The sequence below is a fragment of the Moesziomyces antarcticus genome (genome assembly GCF_000747765.1).
Source record: "Moesziomyces antarcticus DNA, scaffold: scaffold_v10060, strain JCM 10317, whole genome shotgun sequence".
Classification (NCBI taxonomy): domain Eukaryota; kingdom Fungi; phylum Basidiomycota; class Ustilaginomycetes; order Ustilaginales; family Ustilaginaceae; genus Moesziomyces; species Moesziomyces antarcticus.
The window spans coordinates 1-16,495 of NW_014638950.1; the positions used below are offsets into that span (position 1 = coordinate 1).

General features: G+C 62.2%; 8 protein-coding genes across 8 annotated transcripts; 3 read left to right on the forward strand and 5 right to left on the reverse strand.

The window, feature by feature from the left end:
• Positions 1–356, reverse strand: PAN0_060d6514 (uncharacterized protein; the record flags this gene model as incomplete). The annotated part of the gene is made up of 1 exon (XM_014798035.1): positions 1–356. A coding segment is annotated over one exon (356 nt), but the record flags the coding sequence as incomplete, so codon positions are not given.
• A 174-nt stretch (positions 357–530) lies between these two features.
• Positions 531–1,514, forward strand: PAN0_060c6515 (adenine nucleotide alpha hydrolases-like protein; the record flags this gene model as incomplete). The annotated part of the gene is made up of 1 exon (XM_014798036.1): positions 531–1,514. The coding sequence occupies one exon, from the start codon at positions 531–533 to the stop codon at positions 1,512–1,514; it is 984 nt and encodes a 327-aa protein (XP_014653522.1).
• A 21-nt stretch (positions 1,515–1,535) lies between these two features.
• Positions 1,536–3,314, reverse strand: PAN0_060d6516 (PRP3-domain-containing protein; the record flags this gene model as incomplete). The annotated part of the gene is made up of 1 exon (XM_014798037.1): positions 1,536–3,314. One exon carries the CDS (start codon positions 3,312–3,314, stop codon positions 1,536–1,538), a length of 1,779 nt encoding a protein of 592 aa, XP_014653523.1.
• Positions 3,315–3,600: 286 nt separating this feature from the next.
• Positions 3,601–8,115, reverse strand: PAN0_060d6517 (nucleoporin; the record flags this gene model as incomplete). Its single annotated transcript, XM_014798038.1, has 1 exon — positions 3,601–8,115. The coding sequence occupies one exon, from the start codon at positions 8,113–8,115 to the stop codon at positions 3,601–3,603; it is 4,515 nt and encodes a 1,504-aa protein (XP_014653524.1).
• Positions 8,116–9,218: 1,103 nt separating this feature from the next.
• On the forward strand, positions 9,219–11,885 carry PAN0_060c6518 (uncharacterized protein; the record flags this gene model as incomplete). Its single annotated transcript, XM_014798039.1, has 1 exon — positions 9,219–11,885. The coding sequence occupies one exon, from the start codon at positions 9,219–9,221 to the stop codon at positions 11,883–11,885; it is 2,667 nt and encodes an 888-aa protein (XP_014653525.1).
• A 152-nt stretch (positions 11,886–12,037) lies between these two features.
• Positions 12,038–13,441, reverse strand: PAN0_060d6519 (nucleotide exchange factors-like protein; the record flags this gene model as incomplete). The annotated part of the gene is made up of 1 exon (XM_014798040.1): positions 12,038–13,441. The coding sequence occupies one exon, from the start codon at positions 13,439–13,441 to the stop codon at positions 12,038–12,040; it is 1,404 nt and encodes a 467-aa protein (XP_014653526.1).
• A 107-nt stretch (positions 13,442–13,548) lies between these two features.
• PAN0_060c6520 (uncharacterized protein) lies at positions 13,549–14,172 on the forward strand (the record flags this gene model as incomplete). Its single annotated transcript, XM_014798041.1, has 1 exon — positions 13,549–14,172. One exon carries the CDS (start codon positions 13,549–13,551, stop codon positions 14,170–14,172), a length of 624 nt encoding a protein of 207 aa, XP_014653527.1.
• Positions 14,173–14,234: 62 nt separating this feature from the next.
• PAN0_060d6521 (t-complex protein 1 epsilon subunit) lies at positions 14,235–15,860 on the reverse strand (the record flags this gene model as incomplete). The annotated part of the gene is made up of 1 exon (XM_014798042.1): positions 14,235–15,860. One exon carries the CDS (start codon positions 15,858–15,860, stop codon positions 14,235–14,237), a length of 1,626 nt encoding a protein of 541 aa, XP_014653528.1.
• Between the last annotated feature and the right edge of the window lie 635 nt (positions 15,861–16,495).

The window sequence follows — 16,495 nt, forward strand, 5'->3', positions numbered from 1 at the left end:
TCCTCCTCCTTGTTGTGCTGGGACTGGAGACGCACAGTAAGCGTGTCGCCGTCGCGCACAATATCGGGGTCGTCAAAAGGCACGTCGAAGCCGTCGATCTCGAACCCCACACCCTCCTGCCCTACACTCTCCAGCTCGATCCTCTCGTCATCGTCCCGTGTGCGCCTGACCAGCTGGGCATGGACGAAGTGCTGCAGCGCCTCGAAGCAGTGCGGATCGTCGGGGTTGAACGGCGCGAGAAAGTGCAGCGGAGGGGAGTGGGTGACGATTCGGAGGCGGATCTTGCGTGCCGGCAGCGAGGAGGGCGCCAAACTCGATCGGCCCGCGGGAGTCAGGCTGCGAGTGCGGTCCGACATGCTGAGCACAAGGGTGGTGAGAAGGGGTGGACCCTGATCGCGGCTTGGGGCGCAAGAAAAATTGCCTCCACAAAGGACCGAGGCGTCCGAAATCCGAACAAGGATGGCGACCGCGGTCGGAAAGCGTTTGGGGGCTTACGTCAAGAAATCCGGCCGAGGCACTGACCACCATCTATGCTTGTCGTCGGCGCGCGCACCATCCTACCGCGGCGTCTACTCTTGCCCTCACACGCGGTGCGCACACTCTCCACCGCCACACAACGGGCTCAAAGCTTCGCAATGGGATCGAACGGCTCGTCGACGGCGCGCGCCGCGTGGCTGGCGTCCATCGATGCGGTGTACACGCTCTTTGAGCACCCCACTACATGCGCGCTTTACCCCGCTCTGGCACGAAAGGTGGCCAGCGCAGTGGGGTTGTGCGAGCAAGTCCTGGCCGAGGTAGGCGAGGCCCACTGTGCACTCAGCTTCAACGGCGGGAAAGACTGCACCGTGCTCGTGCACATCCTAGCTGCGGTGCTGCGTCGACGCAATGCCGAGCAGGGCACACGACCAATGGCTGCACTGTACATCACGTGCCCCTCACCGTTCGTCGAGGTGGACCGCTTCATCAAGTTCTGCGTTGATCCGGTACACGGGTATAACTTGCAGATTGTGGCGGTGGATGGCGGGATGAAGGAGGGGATCAGGACGTATCTCAACGGAGGAGGATCGAGGCAAGAGCAGGGAAAGAGGGATGTAAGGGCGATCTTTGTGGGCACGAGGAGGGACGATCCGCATGGCCCGCAGTTGGAGGCGAGGAGTTGGACGGATAAGGACTGGCCGAGAGTGGAGAGGATCCATCCGATTCTCGAGTGGACGTACGGCGATGTGTGGGAGTTCCTGCGGTGTCCACACCTAGCCACCTCCGAATCGGAACTGCCGTTTGATAGGAAGACGATGGAGGAAGAGTGGGGTACGACGGGGGCGGGCGAAAGAGGTGTGCCCTACTGTGTGCTGTACGATCAGGGGTATACGTCGTTGGGCTCGACATTCAACACGCGCCCGAACCCGCAGCTCCAACAGGGCGGAAAGTGGATGCCGGCATACATGCTCAAGGACGCGAGCCACGAACGAGCCGGAAGGATCAACACCCCGCAAACGCCGCAACCGCCGCAATAGACAATGCCATTGAAAAAAAGTTCACAAGGTTGACGAGTCGTCGGTGGTGGAGCGTTTGGCAACGTCCCAGTAGCCCTGCATTGCCCCAAGTGCGGAGCGGGCGTCGGCGTCGGTGGTGGCCGAAACGGCGCGGAACGGTCGACCGGCAAAAGATCGGTCGCGAATGGGGCCTTCAAAGACAAGCTCGCACGTGTTGGTGGGCCAGTCGACCGCCTCGGTGGAGGTGGTGAGCAGCGTCCATGCACCCACCTTTTCCTCGGCCTCGGGGTCGGCAGTGTCGGGTTTGGGTTTGGCAGCGCCAGGGTCGGTCCAATCCATCCTGACCGTCATCAAGCGCTTGTACGCCTTGAGCGCCTTTGCGCTCCCCTCCACCACCACCAACGCCATATCCGGATGAAGCACTGTAACCCCCGTCAGAGCGTGGTCATTCGCGTTGCGGCGCACCTTGAACTTGTGTGCGGGCGAAACGAGGTGTTTGACGCGGTACACCTGACACAACAGCCCCTTCTTCTCCTCGGCCTCTTTGCGACGCTCGAGCTTGTCGAGGCGCTGTTGCGGCGTGAGTTTGCGCTCGGCATTGTGGCGCTCGTGTGCGTCTTGGCGCGCGGCGATCTCGCGCCTCACGCGCGCCTCGACTTTTGTCGGGTCCGCAACAGCGTCCGACGTGAGCACGCGCATGAGGTTCGACAGCTTCACGCGCGGAGGCTCCGGCGGGAGCAGGCCCATCTTGATCCGGTCGCGTGTGTCTTGCTGTGCGGCCGCGCGGCGTTGCCGGCGCAGCTTGCGCGCTTCGGTCTTGGTGAGCATCAGCCCGCGCTGGCGCACCTCGATCGAGTCCGAGGGCGCAGGGATCGGGATCGGATGCTGCACGTACGCCGTGATCACGCTCGACGCACCATCCAGCAACACGGGCGAATCCTCGGCGGTAAGCAGTGAGGTGGGGGAAAGGTCGGGGATGGAGTCGTACGACGCCGTGGAGAGGAGGTTGGCATCCCACCATTCGATGTCCGGTGGAGCGGGGCGACGCAGGTTGTCTTCGTGGTCCGGTTGGCGCGCGCTTTCTTCGAGGCGGCGCTGAAGTGCGGCGACGTGTGCGTCGTGACGCAGCTCCTCGGCTTCTTCGATGTGGCGGCCCGGTTTGTGAAAGTGGAAGCCGCGGCGCATCGAGCGCGCCTTGGGACCCGAACCGCCCTCGTCCGCCGCTTCACGACTGGCCTGCAGGTACGGGTTCGACTCTGGAGGCACGGCGGGTTTCCCGCGAATCGTGTCGACTTTCGGAACCGCGCTGGAGAGGAGCAACGGGTGGATGCCCGTCGGTGCGCGAGACGAAGTTGCAGTCGAGCTTGAAGACGCAGAAGAGGGGCCTGGAGCTCGATCTTCGGCGGGACGTGAGGTAGGGGTGGATGCAGCGGGCGGTTTGGTCTTGCTGTTGAGCGCGGCTACTTGTGCCTGCACCCGGGCGCGTGCCGCTTCGAGCTGCGCCTGGATGCTCCCAGATGCAGGCCGTGTCGCCGCTTGTGCCGGGGCCTGTGCTGGTGTTGTTGCTGGTGCTGGTGCTGGTGCTGGTGCTGGTACTGGTGCTGATTGTGGCTGTGATCCCTTCTTCTGCATGGCAGCCATCAGTGCCTGAGCTCTGGCCTTTGCCGCCGCCACCTGCGCCTGGATGCTATTGGCCCCGTTCGCCGTTGCTGGAGCAGGGTTCGCCTCAGCGCGCGCCTTCTTGGGCGGCGTCGCACCCGGGCCATGCTGCTCTTCGTCGTCATCGTCGAACACGTTCCGGATCGGTCGTTTCGGCGGCATCCTCAACGAAGCTCTTCCCCGCGTGCCAAAAGTGTTGCCTGTGATGATGGTGAAAGAAGCGCAGTGGGTTCAAATCCAAAAGTGACACCTCCCTCCAGAAGCTTCATCCTTCCTCGGAACTCGGTCACCAAAATTCACGCTTTCTCTCCACAAACGCACTTTTTCCTCCACCAAAAAGCCTTCTCGACAAAGGCCAACAAGCTTCACCACTCGAATCCCAGCAAACACCATCTTCCATGTTGACGTATGCTTTGATATTACTGTCTTTTTGAGAATCTCATGCGAGCTACGGGTTGTGCGGCTCATTCTTGATGGCGAGTCTCGATTTGCCCAGCGGCGTAGCGGCGCCACTATGATAATCGATCGAGACCTGGCACCAACGGTCTTGGAGCCAGGTGACGCTCCACGTGCCCTCGACGGCGGCCCAGATGCTGTACGTATCCTCCAGGATGCCGCTCACCGTGTTGGTCTCCAACACCTTGGGCCGCGCGTGTGTGTCGACGGGCTGTGTGCGTTGGAACGTAAACGAATACGGCGGCACGCCCTCGAAGCTAAAGATGATCTGCGCCTGGTTGCCCTCGCGCAGATCCTCGACAAAGTGGTTGCCCTCGCTGATGCGTACGCTCGGCAGCGCGTGGATCGTCTTGACCATCTCCTGCGCCACGCGCGCGTCAATGTCGCGTCGACACTGGTTCTGCTGATGCGCAACACTCTTGATCGTCAACACGCCCGGTTTGTCCGCCACGCGCGAAAACTCGGACGAGGTCACCGCAGCGGTGGCCGCCTTGCCGTTAAAGTCGTACGCCACCGTCCAGGGCGGACTACCTTGCAGCGAAAAGTCGACCATCTCGCCGACGCAGTAGTCCTCGCGCGAAGACACCGCCGCAATATCCGCCGTCTCGGCAACCTCGATCGAAATCGCCTTGTCTTCGACACTGCGCTTGCTACCGTCGCTCACGGCCGACTGACAGTGGTTCGCATCGGTCACCTGCACGACCCGAATAGACCACAGCCCTTTGCTGCTGAACGAGAACTCGTCCTTGGCCAGGTCGAGCTTGTAGTCGTGCGTCTGGATGCCCGTGCGCGTGAAGCGGTGCGAAACCACACCCGCTGCACCAGTCGAGCCGAGCGCAGAAACCACCTCGAACGACACGGTGAACGGCGCCTGGCCGTGCAGCTTGAGCACGGGCAGCGGGCTCAGCCGGTCCAATCCGTCGCCCACACACAGCGACGGGCGGGTGTGCTTGGAGCTGGTGCTGGCAAACGACGCGCTCGGCAGAGGCAGCACCATCTGCTCCAACCGTCTCGGCGCCTCGGTCGAGAAGCCCTGCAGCGGCGACGGCGCATACACGGCATCGCCAATCGTGTTGAGCACGTACGTGTGCCAGCCCGACAGCGCCGTCGACAATTCGAGGTTGGTGGTGCCCAGCGCCGACGTAAAGGCCGTCTTGCGTCGCTTGCCGTGCATGGCCACCTCGTGTGCGGCGGATGCCAGTGGCACATTGCCCTCGCCATCGCTGCCGGCGTTCCACGAGGGCGAAATGTGCTCGTACTCGACATCGACGGGGAAGTGACCCGACATGACAATGTCCACCGAGTCCGGCTGTCCGCGACACACGGGCGCCCGGATGAGGCTTCCATTGCGTGCTCCCGTGCCTGCCTCTGGCGCAAACTGGACGTGCGGCTGCGGCCGGACGCTGATGCGGAAGTCTTCCTGACCTTGAAGCACGATACCGGGGCAATAGTTGTCTCGGACGCGCTTGATGGTGTACAGGCCCGGTCGCTCCGCCATCAGCTCGCCATCGACGCCGTGGATCGAGGCAGTCAAGTCGACTTCGTCGGCCGACTCGTCCGCCCTGTACGAGTAGTCGACATGCCAGGGCCCTTGCCCGCTCAGACGCACGGGCAGCTTGGCCGCCTTGCCTGCCAGCACCTCTTGGTGACGTCCCGTGTCCGTCTTGACGGGGAGGAAGCCGATGTTCGGCTGGACGCGCCTCACCTCGACGTTGAGATCGCGCGTGGCGAGCGTCTTTTCGCAGCCGCGTGCGTCGCGAATCTTGACCAGGCTCACGGTGACCAGTCCACCCGAGGCGGCCATGGACGTGGGAATGTCGATCTTGAGCTTGTGCGGCGACTGCGAGATGGCCTTGACCAGCTTGGTCTCGACCTGGTCGCCCGCCCTGACGGCGTAGGTGAGATCCCACGGGCCTGCGCCGCTGAATCGCACGTCGGCTTCGGCCTGTTTGCCGCTGCAGCTCTGCATGACGGCGCGGTCGTCGTGCATGCGGATGGGCGCGGTGAATTCGGCGCTGGAGAGCGGATGGAAGACCTGGGTGAACGACGGCCCGTCGAGCGGGATGCCGCGATAGTTGCTGTCGTGCAGCTTGACAAACTTGTACGTCACGGCGCCGTCGACGTCCGGGCGGAAGTCGAGCTCGTCGCGCGTCTGGTCAAAGATGGTCCTGACCTTGCGCTCGGGATGACGGCCCTGCTTGGTCACTTCGTACTCGAGCTGGAAGGGCGGCGTGCCCGTGAGGACCGACATGGCCTTGACGCCGACGGGGCCGGCGCAACGGTCGTCGATGCTGCTAAAGTTGATCTGTGCGGTGGGAGGAGGCACATCGACCACCTCGCAAGTCCAGGGCGAACCCACTTCACCCGCGCAGAAGGGTCCGCTGACGTCATCGATGCGATACACGCCCGGGCTGTCGACGGTGAAGGGTACGCGAGAGCTGTGGCCCGGGATAGCCAACTGCATGTTGGAGGCATCTGCCGGCTTGCGTGCCCACATGCCCTTGGAGGCACCGCTGTTGTCGGGCTGGAATGAGACATTGACGTTCCAGTCGGCGCCCTGTTCTGGGTCGAGGGAAGCTTGCACGGTGAGCTCGATACCCTTGGAGTTGCGCAGGAGGGGCAGTGGATGGCCCGGACGACACTGCCTCGGGTCGAAAGCGACGGTGCGGCGAGGGTGAACGACGACGGACTGGTGCAAAAGTGCGGTGGAATCGTCTGCGCCCTTGATCTTCTTGCGTGCCTTTTGGGCAAGCGAGAGGGGATGGTGAGGCTCTGAATGAACGGACACGCGGTTGCCACAGGCGTCGGTGACGCTCTCGAGCGCGTAGGTGTAGTTGCCGGGCAGGTCGAGGTCGATGGTGCTGAGGGGCATTTCGACGTCGACGGCGACGGCCCAGGAAAAGTCCTCGGCGCCGGCATCGTTGCGACGCGAGGCTGCACGCGTGCGCTCCCGCGCCAGAGCGAGACGGTCGGTGGGGGAAAGCAGCGCCTCGGCCTCGGGAAGGAGGAGGGGCGAGGTGTGGTGCGGCGGTGAAATGCGCGAGATCTTGCGCTTGTACTCGTTGCGCGACGAGTCTCTTTGACGACCCGAGGCGCCGGCGGGAAGGACGGGCTCGAATACGCGGCGATACTCGAGCTCCAGTGGCGCCACACCGGTGACCTGGGCGGCAAAATCAGCGCGATCGCCTGGGCACTTGTGCTGTAGAGCAATGGGATCGGAGGTGGCGGAGGGGGCTGACGATGCGGGCGCGATGAGCTTGGTGGAGGGGCATTGTACGACGAGCGCCTCTGCGGTCGAGATGCGGGCGTCGTTGCGCGACTTGTCGAGGACGCGCTCGAGGCGGATGCGACCGGGCTGGGTGATGGGAAGATGCCAGAGCAGCTGCTGTTGGTTGCGGGATGAAGGCGAGGAGATGCGCTTGGATTTGGGTGTGTCGAGCGAGGATGCGCGACGTTGTGCGCGGATCTTTGCACGCTCGGCGTAGGAGAGGCCGCGGAAGAGGGAGGAGGTGTCGTCGAGGGCATCTTCGTCGTCGAGCAAGTCTCGTTGGGCGCGGTTTTGGCGATTGGATGGGGAGGATGCTGCGGCGGAGATGGCGTCGAGCTGGGCGGAGTCGGCGTTGTCGCTGGAGGAGCCAAAGGGGATGAGGCTGTCTACGCTGACGTTGAAGTAAGTGGAGTGGCCCGAGGCAAAGTCGGTGATGGAGTATTGGAGGAGGTCGGGGTGTGCGTTGCTGAAGAGGACAGGCACGGTGACCTGGGGAGTGGATGGCCCGACACAAAAACAGGCGCTGGATGGGAGCAATTTTGCGGTGCTGTGCGGGAGGATGTGGATCGTGTGCTGACCGAGGATGTGGCTCTTTGGCTGGATGAGGTCGCGGATGCGCACGTGGCCCTCGTTGATGGAGATCTGGCGGCTGAGCGCGTCCGGAAGAAGGCCGGCCACGGGCAGGTTGAGGCCGAGGGTGGAGGTGACGATCTGGAGCACAGCAAGGATGGCGTTGAGCGCCAGAGCGAGTGGATTTGTGGATGCGCTGCCGATGAGCGTAGCATCTGTGAAGGAGAGCGCGACAAAGATGAGGAGGTAGTGGATGTATGTGAGGCCTGCGAGCTTTGCCGGCTGAAGGACGGGCTTTTGGTTGGCGCTGGATGGTGGTGGTTGTGATGCTGCGGATGCGAGGCGCGGATCGAGGAGAGGGATGCCGAGGCGCGAGAGGACGAAGAGGAGTGCAAAGTTGATCAAGAGGGCGGTGGAGAGGGACGGCGCGGTCGATGTGGCTGTGAGCGTGGATGTGGACGAGGATAGCAGGTGTCTGAAGATCCTAGAATACTTCCATGCCTGGATGAGGACGGCGGTGCCGACTGCGTAGAAGCGTTGGGAAGGTGCGTCGATTGTGGAAAAGGCAATCAACGGTTGGACTGCGGATTCGGGCGGTGGGGGCGACGCTGGTGCCGCCGCCGCCGACGCCGGCTTTTGTGGTGGAGGGGCGGACTTGGTGTCCGACATGGTGCAGTCGCCGCACGGTGGGGGCGAAGCACGTCAAGGGGTATGAATTCGGAGCGGTGCAGGGCGCATGTCCAGACGCTCGGCGGGCAATATCGTTGCTGCTCGCGCAATCACTCCCTGGGGATTGCTTTGCTGTTGACGAGGAGATGGATGCGGAAGAGGTTGAGGACGAGGAGGAGGATGATGGGAAGAGCGAATCTGCACGACCAAAAAAGATGCGCCTCACCGTCCATCGCGTCCGACTTCCGAGGCGGCCAAACGACGACGCGACCCAAAAGCCAAAGCCTTTCTCGTCCGTGTCAGGAAAGTCGAGGTCAAGTTATCCGAAATGGCGCCAAAAAAAAAGTGGCACGATAAAGGCTAAAATAATGTGGAGGCTTGCACTCGCAACAGAGCCGGGGAGCTGCAGGCGTGCAGGCGAGCAGGCGGGCGTGCATACGTTGGTGCTTTCGTGGGCCGGCGCTTTTGTGGATATGCCGATGGCTGAGAGCTCAAGACCGATGGCGAATGTGATCGTGAACGTGATTGTGAATGTGATTGTGGGTGGGCGAGAATGGCTTGGTGATGTGAAGTAGGAAGTGTGATGTCGGAAATGTGACGTTGCAGAGGGGCCAGGGTGGCGTGCGTATGACAGTCAGGGTCCTCTCTCGTATCGCTGCAACTTTGCGAGCGAGGCCCTTGTCGGTGGGCTGCCGATGCGCGCCAACTTTTTTTTGGGAGCGTCACACTTGGCAGGGCGCGGCGCTCGAGCTTTGGCCGCAAAGTGGGCTCGTAGGTGCGCCAACTCTGCGCTCTCGGCCCGTCCTGGCTTGTCTTGTCTAGGTTGGCAAGCCGCCCGTCGGATCGCCCGTATCAATGCCATATGCTCGGCCCGGCTCAGCCGCCTCGAGCTGCCCATCGCAGCAGCGGCCGACAGTCGACAGAGCCTAGCTTGAGACGATTCATAGCCTCCTCATCACCTCCTCCTATCACTCCTCCTCCTCATCGGACGGCTCGCTCTTTAGCCCCACTCGCATGTACCCTCCGATCAACACTCCATCAACCGATAATACCAATCCGAGCCCGCTATCACTGCGGCCCACCTGGCCTCCCTTTAACTCGCAATGTCCGCCATGGATCTAGGCTGCTCTTCCCGCCCGCACTGCGATAAGGGCAAGGCAAGGGCTCTCGATCCCACACACGACTGCCTCCATTCGGGCAGCTCCTCGGCTGGCACAAGCACGACCCAACGTGCCAACACCGCCCATCTCGTCGAGCACAGCGTCGATACAGACCCAAATTACCAGGCCAAGGGCAAGCAAAAAGGCAAGGCCGAGCAGCATGCATTCGAGCCTAGTCTCGCAAGCTTCACATCTAGCCCCTCCTTGCCTTGTGTCGACGTCCCCGTGGCAGCCCGCCGCTCTCGCCGGATCCAAGCTGCCAAAGATGGCTCGGATGAGCTGCACTCTCGATCGTCCTCTGACACCTCTTCCCACAAGCGTTCGCTCAGGGACACGGCTACCAGCTCTCCAGATCAGCCAACAACGCCCCTCGACCCAGTCGCAGGCCCCTCTTGCCCGGCCAGGCGGCACCATCGCGATCTTCCTCCCTTGACTCGCCAAGGATCGCCCAATCTATGTCAGACCGCCGCGCCAGCCTCAGCCTTGCGCTCTCGATTCAACGTCGCCAACAAGAAACGTCGCTCTGAGCTTCCCGATGACAACGACATGAGCCTCCTCCAACCCACCACTTCGCGCCATCTCCTTTCAAACCCACCGGTTCCACAGCTACGCCCAAGCACACGCACACACAGCCCTGCCTTGGAGCCTCATTCCAGCGCCGCCCTCCGTCCTCGACGCCCCTCGTTGCTTGTCAACAGCGGCACCACCTCCGATGCTCGCTCTCCCAACGCTGTCGCTGCCCTGTGCGAGTCCCCAGAGCCCATCGACGACTTTTCGTCATTCTATCCCTCTCGGCGTGACCAGCTGGAGCTGCGATCTGCCCACTTCGCAGAGTCAAGAGCACAGCGCTCCCTCGGCACCTTGCGTCGTCGGCGAGGCTTCTACTCGCGCGAACCCTCTTCCGCAAACCCAGATACGCCGACGCACCAGTTCGATCCGCTCGCCGCTCGTCGCGACTCGCTTCTCGGCTCTTCCAGCATGCCTAGACATGAAGGGCAAGCTCAGCTGTCGGCTCTTTCTCCCTACAGCTGGCAAAACGACCTTGCGGCATCTCAGCGAGCCTTTGCCCACCATCGTCCACTGCCTCTCGTCGAGGAGCCCAACGATCACGCGCATCGCCATCCTCCGCAGCTGCCTCACGTGCGCGCCGCATCCCCGCTTGCCATCTCTTTCGCCTCCGACGCAGATCACGAGGCTCCTGCTCCATCCCCCCTCCGCCATCTCACCACAATCACACCTCGTCGCAGGGCATCGACTCAACTCGCTCCTGGCCGCCAGGATGACGACCACCATATCTCCAACACTCCCACATCCAACGCCATCTTCAACCGTGCCCAGTCCCGAGTGTCAGCTCATGCAGATACACCCAGTGAACCTTCCAGTCTCTTTACAAGCGCACATCGCTATCCGTCGCAACCATCGTCTCTCCGAGTACCTCCAATCTCTGAAAGATACACTCCCTATCAATCGCACGACGATCGTCCACGTGGCCATGCTCGATACAGCGCCATTGAACACGAAGCCTCCGGACGAGAAATTCACGACGACCGGGGCCTTTCAGCATTGCATCGGCGCAATCTGCATCCTCATCACAGTCGCTCGGAAGCCGCCACAAGCAGCATGTACGGCGCTCCACAGCAAACTCGAGACGCGAGTCAACGACGCGAAACATCCGACTCCCTGCACAGGCTGCGTGAACCAGCGTCTTCGGGACGTGAGCCCCTGCCTTGGAGAAGCACGCACTTTGGACTGCGCACGCCTTCGCACGCCTCGGATCGCCAGGGAGGCGCGCCATTGCGCTACGAGTCCTTGTTTCAAGGCACCGGCTCCGACTCGCGGCCGACGGCGCCACTGCCCGCATCGCGAGGCGCGCCTCCAGCCTGGACGCGGCATGTCAGAAACGCCAACGAGTCGGCACTCGAGTACCTCGGCCGCCTCATGAGCCACGACAGCATGCTCGACGAGTGGATGGCGGGCGAAGTGCACGCTGCGTCGCTACGCATGGCGATCGAGTCCGAGGATTGGCATACACACCTGCGTCCGCTGCAGCTCGGACTGTCGGCAGCGTCGTCCTCGATGGTGTTTGGCCAGCACGGCTCGCACCTCGCGCTGGACGCGCGCAACTTTATCGCCGATGAGGACTGGGCGGAGCTCAACTCGTACGAGGCGCTCATGCAGCTCAGCGAGCGGCTGGGCGCCGCCGAGGTGTGCGTGCCCGCCAGCCTCGTCGACACGCTGCCCACATGCGAGTATGCAAAGTGGGACGGCGGCTCGTGTGCGCCACGCAGCGACGACGCCGTGTGTGCCAAGGGTAAGGGCAAGGGCAAGCAAAAGGTGGCGCCGCCTCCCGAAGGCAGGGACACCATGTGTCCGATTTGTCGCGACGACTACGCGGACGCGGACGTGCTGATGAGCATCAACACGTGCCACCACGCCTTCCACGCGCACTGCATCAAGACGTGGTTCAAGACGGCCAAGACGTGTCCGCTGTGCCGTGCGGATGCGTTTGACGGCGTCAGCTTGCCCGCGCTCCCCTTTGGCAGCGCCACGGCCGGCTCGACGTCGATCGAGCCCAATGCGCTGTATCCGCCGTGGAGCTTCGATTTCTGAGCGAGCGCCGACCTTGATCTCAGCACAAACACAGCATTGCACCGCAGTCACAGCATTGCAGCACAATCACAGCATTGCAGCACAGTCACAGCAATGCAGATTCGATCGTGGGAGTTGGTTTGGCGACAAGTCTATGGGATTGCGATCATTGTTCAGAGGGCGTTGATCGTGGTGGTGAGGGTGTGGAGCTGTTCAGGGTCGAGTGCGAGCTCGTCGGCGCGCGACTTTGCGTCTGTGGTGCTATCGAAGGGAGGACCCTGCAGCTCCTTGAGCAGGGCTTTGAAGAGGGACTTTGTCTTTTGGTCGAGGAGGGCATCGCTTGGGATGGGGGGTAGTTTTGCGGCGAAGGCGAGGATGGCGGCGGCGGCTTTTTCGGCAAAGTCGAGATCGGAACGGGGATCCTGATCTCCATCTGCGCCGGAGGGGGGAGGGAGGTCGGCGTCGTCTATGCCGTGGGTGCCGGGGGGTAGGAGGGAGGAGAGGAGGGTGGAGAGGGTTCCGGACTCGACGAGGGCACGTGCTACGTTGGGGTGCGGAACCGAGGTGCGCATTGTCTCTGGTCCAAGGTCGAGTGGTACCGGACCAGCAGAAGATGCTGCGGGTGCAACGGCGGTAGCGGTACTTGCCACCGCAGCGGAAGGGGGAGGGGTGGTGAGGGAATTGGGATCTTGGAAGAGCAAGGTGTTGAGGAGGAAAGCCGCTTTTCTTCGAATCCCGATAATCGGATCGACGAGTGCGGAGCGGAGGACTTTCCACCCATCGAGCTTGTCGAACTGGTCCATGGCAGCTGGATTGTGCTTGATCAGCCCGGACAAGGCGTACATCGCCTTGGCCCTGACCTTTTCATCGCCACTCTGGAACAGATCCACCACGGCGCGTACGGGTTCGTGTGGCAGCACAGCCATCTGAGCCTTGTCGTTATTCTGCACCGCCGTACCCAAAATCCACGCCGCGGCAGTCTGAATTTCCGGTTGCGACGAGGCCATGAGCCCAACGATGCTCGGCCACATGTTCATGCTCGTCATGTTGTTCGCATTGTCGATGGTCTCGATGAGCATCTCGAAGTTGTCCAGCGCCGTACACCGGTCCTCTACGGAGCGCGATTCGTCAACGGCAACAGAGAGCTGCTCGGCCATCATCTGGGCCTCGCTCTTGCCCATGATCGCTTCGTACAGATGCGGGTCTGCCAGGTCGGGGCGACGTCCCGACTCGATGTCCGCCGAGATTTGCTCGACCGACGGACCGGCAGCGGTGGTGCTGTTGGCCAGTCCCCATTTGAGAAGCTCCTGTGCGTTCTTGTCGTTGGACATTCTCGTTCGAGTCGAGGGGGTGATGAGGTGGGTGTTGGAAGAGGAAGGTGTTGGGGGAGGAGGGGGTTCAAGTAGAATCAGAGGAGGAAGGTCGTTGAAGGCGGTGGAAAGCCCTTCGCCACTCTTTGGCAGCTGCGGGAAATTTTGAGATTCGGAAGTCGGAGAGCCTCCATCGGGTGTGGAGGTCTTGATCGGGTGATTTGGTTCCGCCGACAGGGTCCATTGTCCGTTCTTCTTCAACACCATCTCTTCAGCTCGCTCACGACCTGACGATGGCGCTGCCACTCCCCGCTGCGGCGCGCACGCACCTGGCAGCACTCGAGCGACGCTGGAACAGCTCTCTGCACCTAGCCATGCTCGCCACCCCCCTGCGCAAGTGCATCGTCACCACCAAGGTTCTCCCCACCGCGCTGTTGGTGCAGCTCAAACCGCTGCGCGTCCCGCCCAAGCCCGAAAGCGGCAAGACCAACAACACAGAGGTCATGATGCCCGACCAGGTGTTGCATCCGAAGCTTCAGGCGGTAAGGAGGGGAAAGGGGGGTTGGATCTGCCTCGATGCAGGGATAGTTGAGCATGCGCGCAAGAGAGGCGTGTACAAGATGGTGAGCAATGCGGCGGTCATGTTGCCAAGCACGGGCGAGCTGGTGGGCAAACAGCTGCAGGAACGGGTGTGCCAGGAGATGGAGCTGCTGCAGAAGCAGTTCGGGCGTAGGCGGAACGGAATCTTGACGACTCAAGAGGCGGACGAGACAGCGTTCGAAATCTCCCAGCAGCCAAAAGACGCAGCACATCCAGTCTTCATCCCCGAATTCACGGACGAATCGCAGCAAGCAAGATTCCAAGACTTGCTGCGCAACATGGCACACACGCCAGATTCACACACATACGCGGTCCGCAGATCGCCAGTAACGGTCCCACTCGGTGTGGCGCTGTACCGGCTGCAGCTCTGGACATCCTCTCTGCACGCGCCCAGCTGAATCTCACTCTGCCCACATCACTGCTGCGTATGAATACTTTTTGCGTGTGATTGAGGAAAGGTCTACTCGATGTTGTGCTGTTCGATGACGTCGTCGATCTTGAGCACGGCGCGGACGAGCTGCGTGGCGAGGAGGAGCTGCTGGCGCTTGGAGACGAGCGGATCGAACACGCGGCAGTTCTTCATGTCGTTGTCGCCGGCGCCCATGCAGTCGATGCCGAGCTTGGGGTTTTGCTCGGTGACCTGTCTGCTCTTGACCTCGGCGAGCGTCTCGATGGGCGAGTAGCCCGAGTTCTCCGCCAGCGCCAGCGGGATCGCGTCGAGCGCCGAGGCAAACGCACGCATGGCGTACTGCTCCAGCGACGCAATCTCGTCGGCCGCCTTGGAAATCGCCACGCTCGCACAGATCTCCGCCGCACCGCCACCGTACACCACGCGGTTGTCCACGACAAGGTTGCGCACCACACAGATGGCATCGTGCAAGGCGCGCTTCGCCTCGTCGATGATCATCTTGTTCGAACCGCGGACGAATACCGTGACGGCGCGCGTGTTGGCGCATTCCTCGATGATGAGCATGCGGTCGCGGGTCGTGCCGAATCCCACCTCGCGCACCACACCTGCCCGACCGAGCTTCTCGGGCGACAGATCCTCGAAGCGCGGCACGATGCGGCCGTTGGTGGCAATCGCAATCAGCTCGAGCTCCGGTCCACCCACCCAGCGCACCGCCGGCAGCTCGTGCTGCAGCAGCAGATGGTTCGCCTCGTCGTCGAATCCCCACTGGCACACCACCAGGTTGGCGCCGCAGTCCTTGACGCGCTTGATCATCTCCTCGAACTTGGTGCGCTCGTAGTCCTGCAGCTTGCGGTACTCCTCGACCGAGGTTATGTCGAGCTTGTGCTTGGTCTTGGGACGCGGCGGTTCAAAGGGACACGTGAGGATGGCGATCTTGGCGTCCTTGACGACGCGCGGCATCTGCGGATGCGACATGTCCTTGTCGATCACCACGCCTTGCACCAGCTGCGTGTCCTCGAGTCCGCCGCCCACCTTGCCGTCTACCTTGATGAGCTCAAAGTCGACGTCGCGACGCTGCAGGTCGGCCACCGAGAGCACCGAGTCGACGGCGATCTTGGCAAACTTGTCCGAGGCCTTGCTGACGATCTTGCTGCCGAGGCAGGTCTTGGCGACCTTCATGAGCTCGGTGATGTTGTCGCGGTCAAAGTCGACGGTGTCGGCGACCTTTTCGAGTTCCTGGACGGCGAGGTTGCATGCGCGCTCAAAGCCGTCGGCGATGCGGATGGGGTGGATGCCGCGGTCGAGGAGCGCCTCGGACTGCTCGAGGAGGGCGCCTGCGAGCACGACGACGCCGGTGGTGCCGTCGCCGATCTCGTCGTCCTGGCTCTTGCTGAGCTCGACGAGCAGCTTGGCGACCTGGTGGTCGAGCTCCATGTTGTTCATGATGGTGGCGCCATCGTTGGTGACCTGGATGTCGCCGTCGGGGCTGATGAGGATCTTGTCGAGGCCGCGCGGGCCGAGCGACGTCTTGAGGATGTTGGCCACCGTCTTGGCCGCCGCAATGTGGTTCTTGATCGCCTGGATGCCGTTGGCGCGCGTCTTCTTGCCCTGCTCGCGCACCACGATGAACGGTCGGCCGTACTCGTCCTGCGCATATGCGATCTGTGGTTCCGCCATGATGTTGCTGCTATCCAAACCGGCGAACGAGGAGAGAATAGTTGGGCGTTGCGAGTGAGAATGCCGACACCTCTATCTCAAAGTCCACGTCGCTTGCCCTCACCACTGCGCTGCGAGCGGGCGGTGCGCTTTCGCTTTCGACCTGCGCGCATTCTTCTCAAAAAGTGCACGAAATGGCCGCCACACCCTCGCTCTCGCGTCCGTCTGTGTCAGTGCAACACCCTCTCTCAGCCAAAGTGACAGAGAGGCAGCGCCCGCCCGCCTGCCCTCTGCTGCGCAAAATTGAGTGGCCCTCCTCCCAGCTGAGCCAGAGCAACAAAGCGCGCGCGCCCCCTTCTTCGATCTTCCACGGTCGGCGCGTTTTTGCAGATCCTTACCAATGTTATGCCGTCACTTTGTTTAGCCTTTGAAGAGAATATGTGTCGTGTCAGCATGACAAAGCCAGTCTTCGCAGCACGCTTTGATTCCGACTCCCGACGCCCGAGCTGGCCATCGTTCGGCATTTGGCAAACACGAGGCAAAGTTGGTCGTGAGTCGAATCGGCAGGTGCTACAGAGACAAGGGCCATGTCCGTGGACAGCACGTACGTATGCAGCATGCACGATGGCGATCTGTTTGAAAGCGTTCTCTCTCTG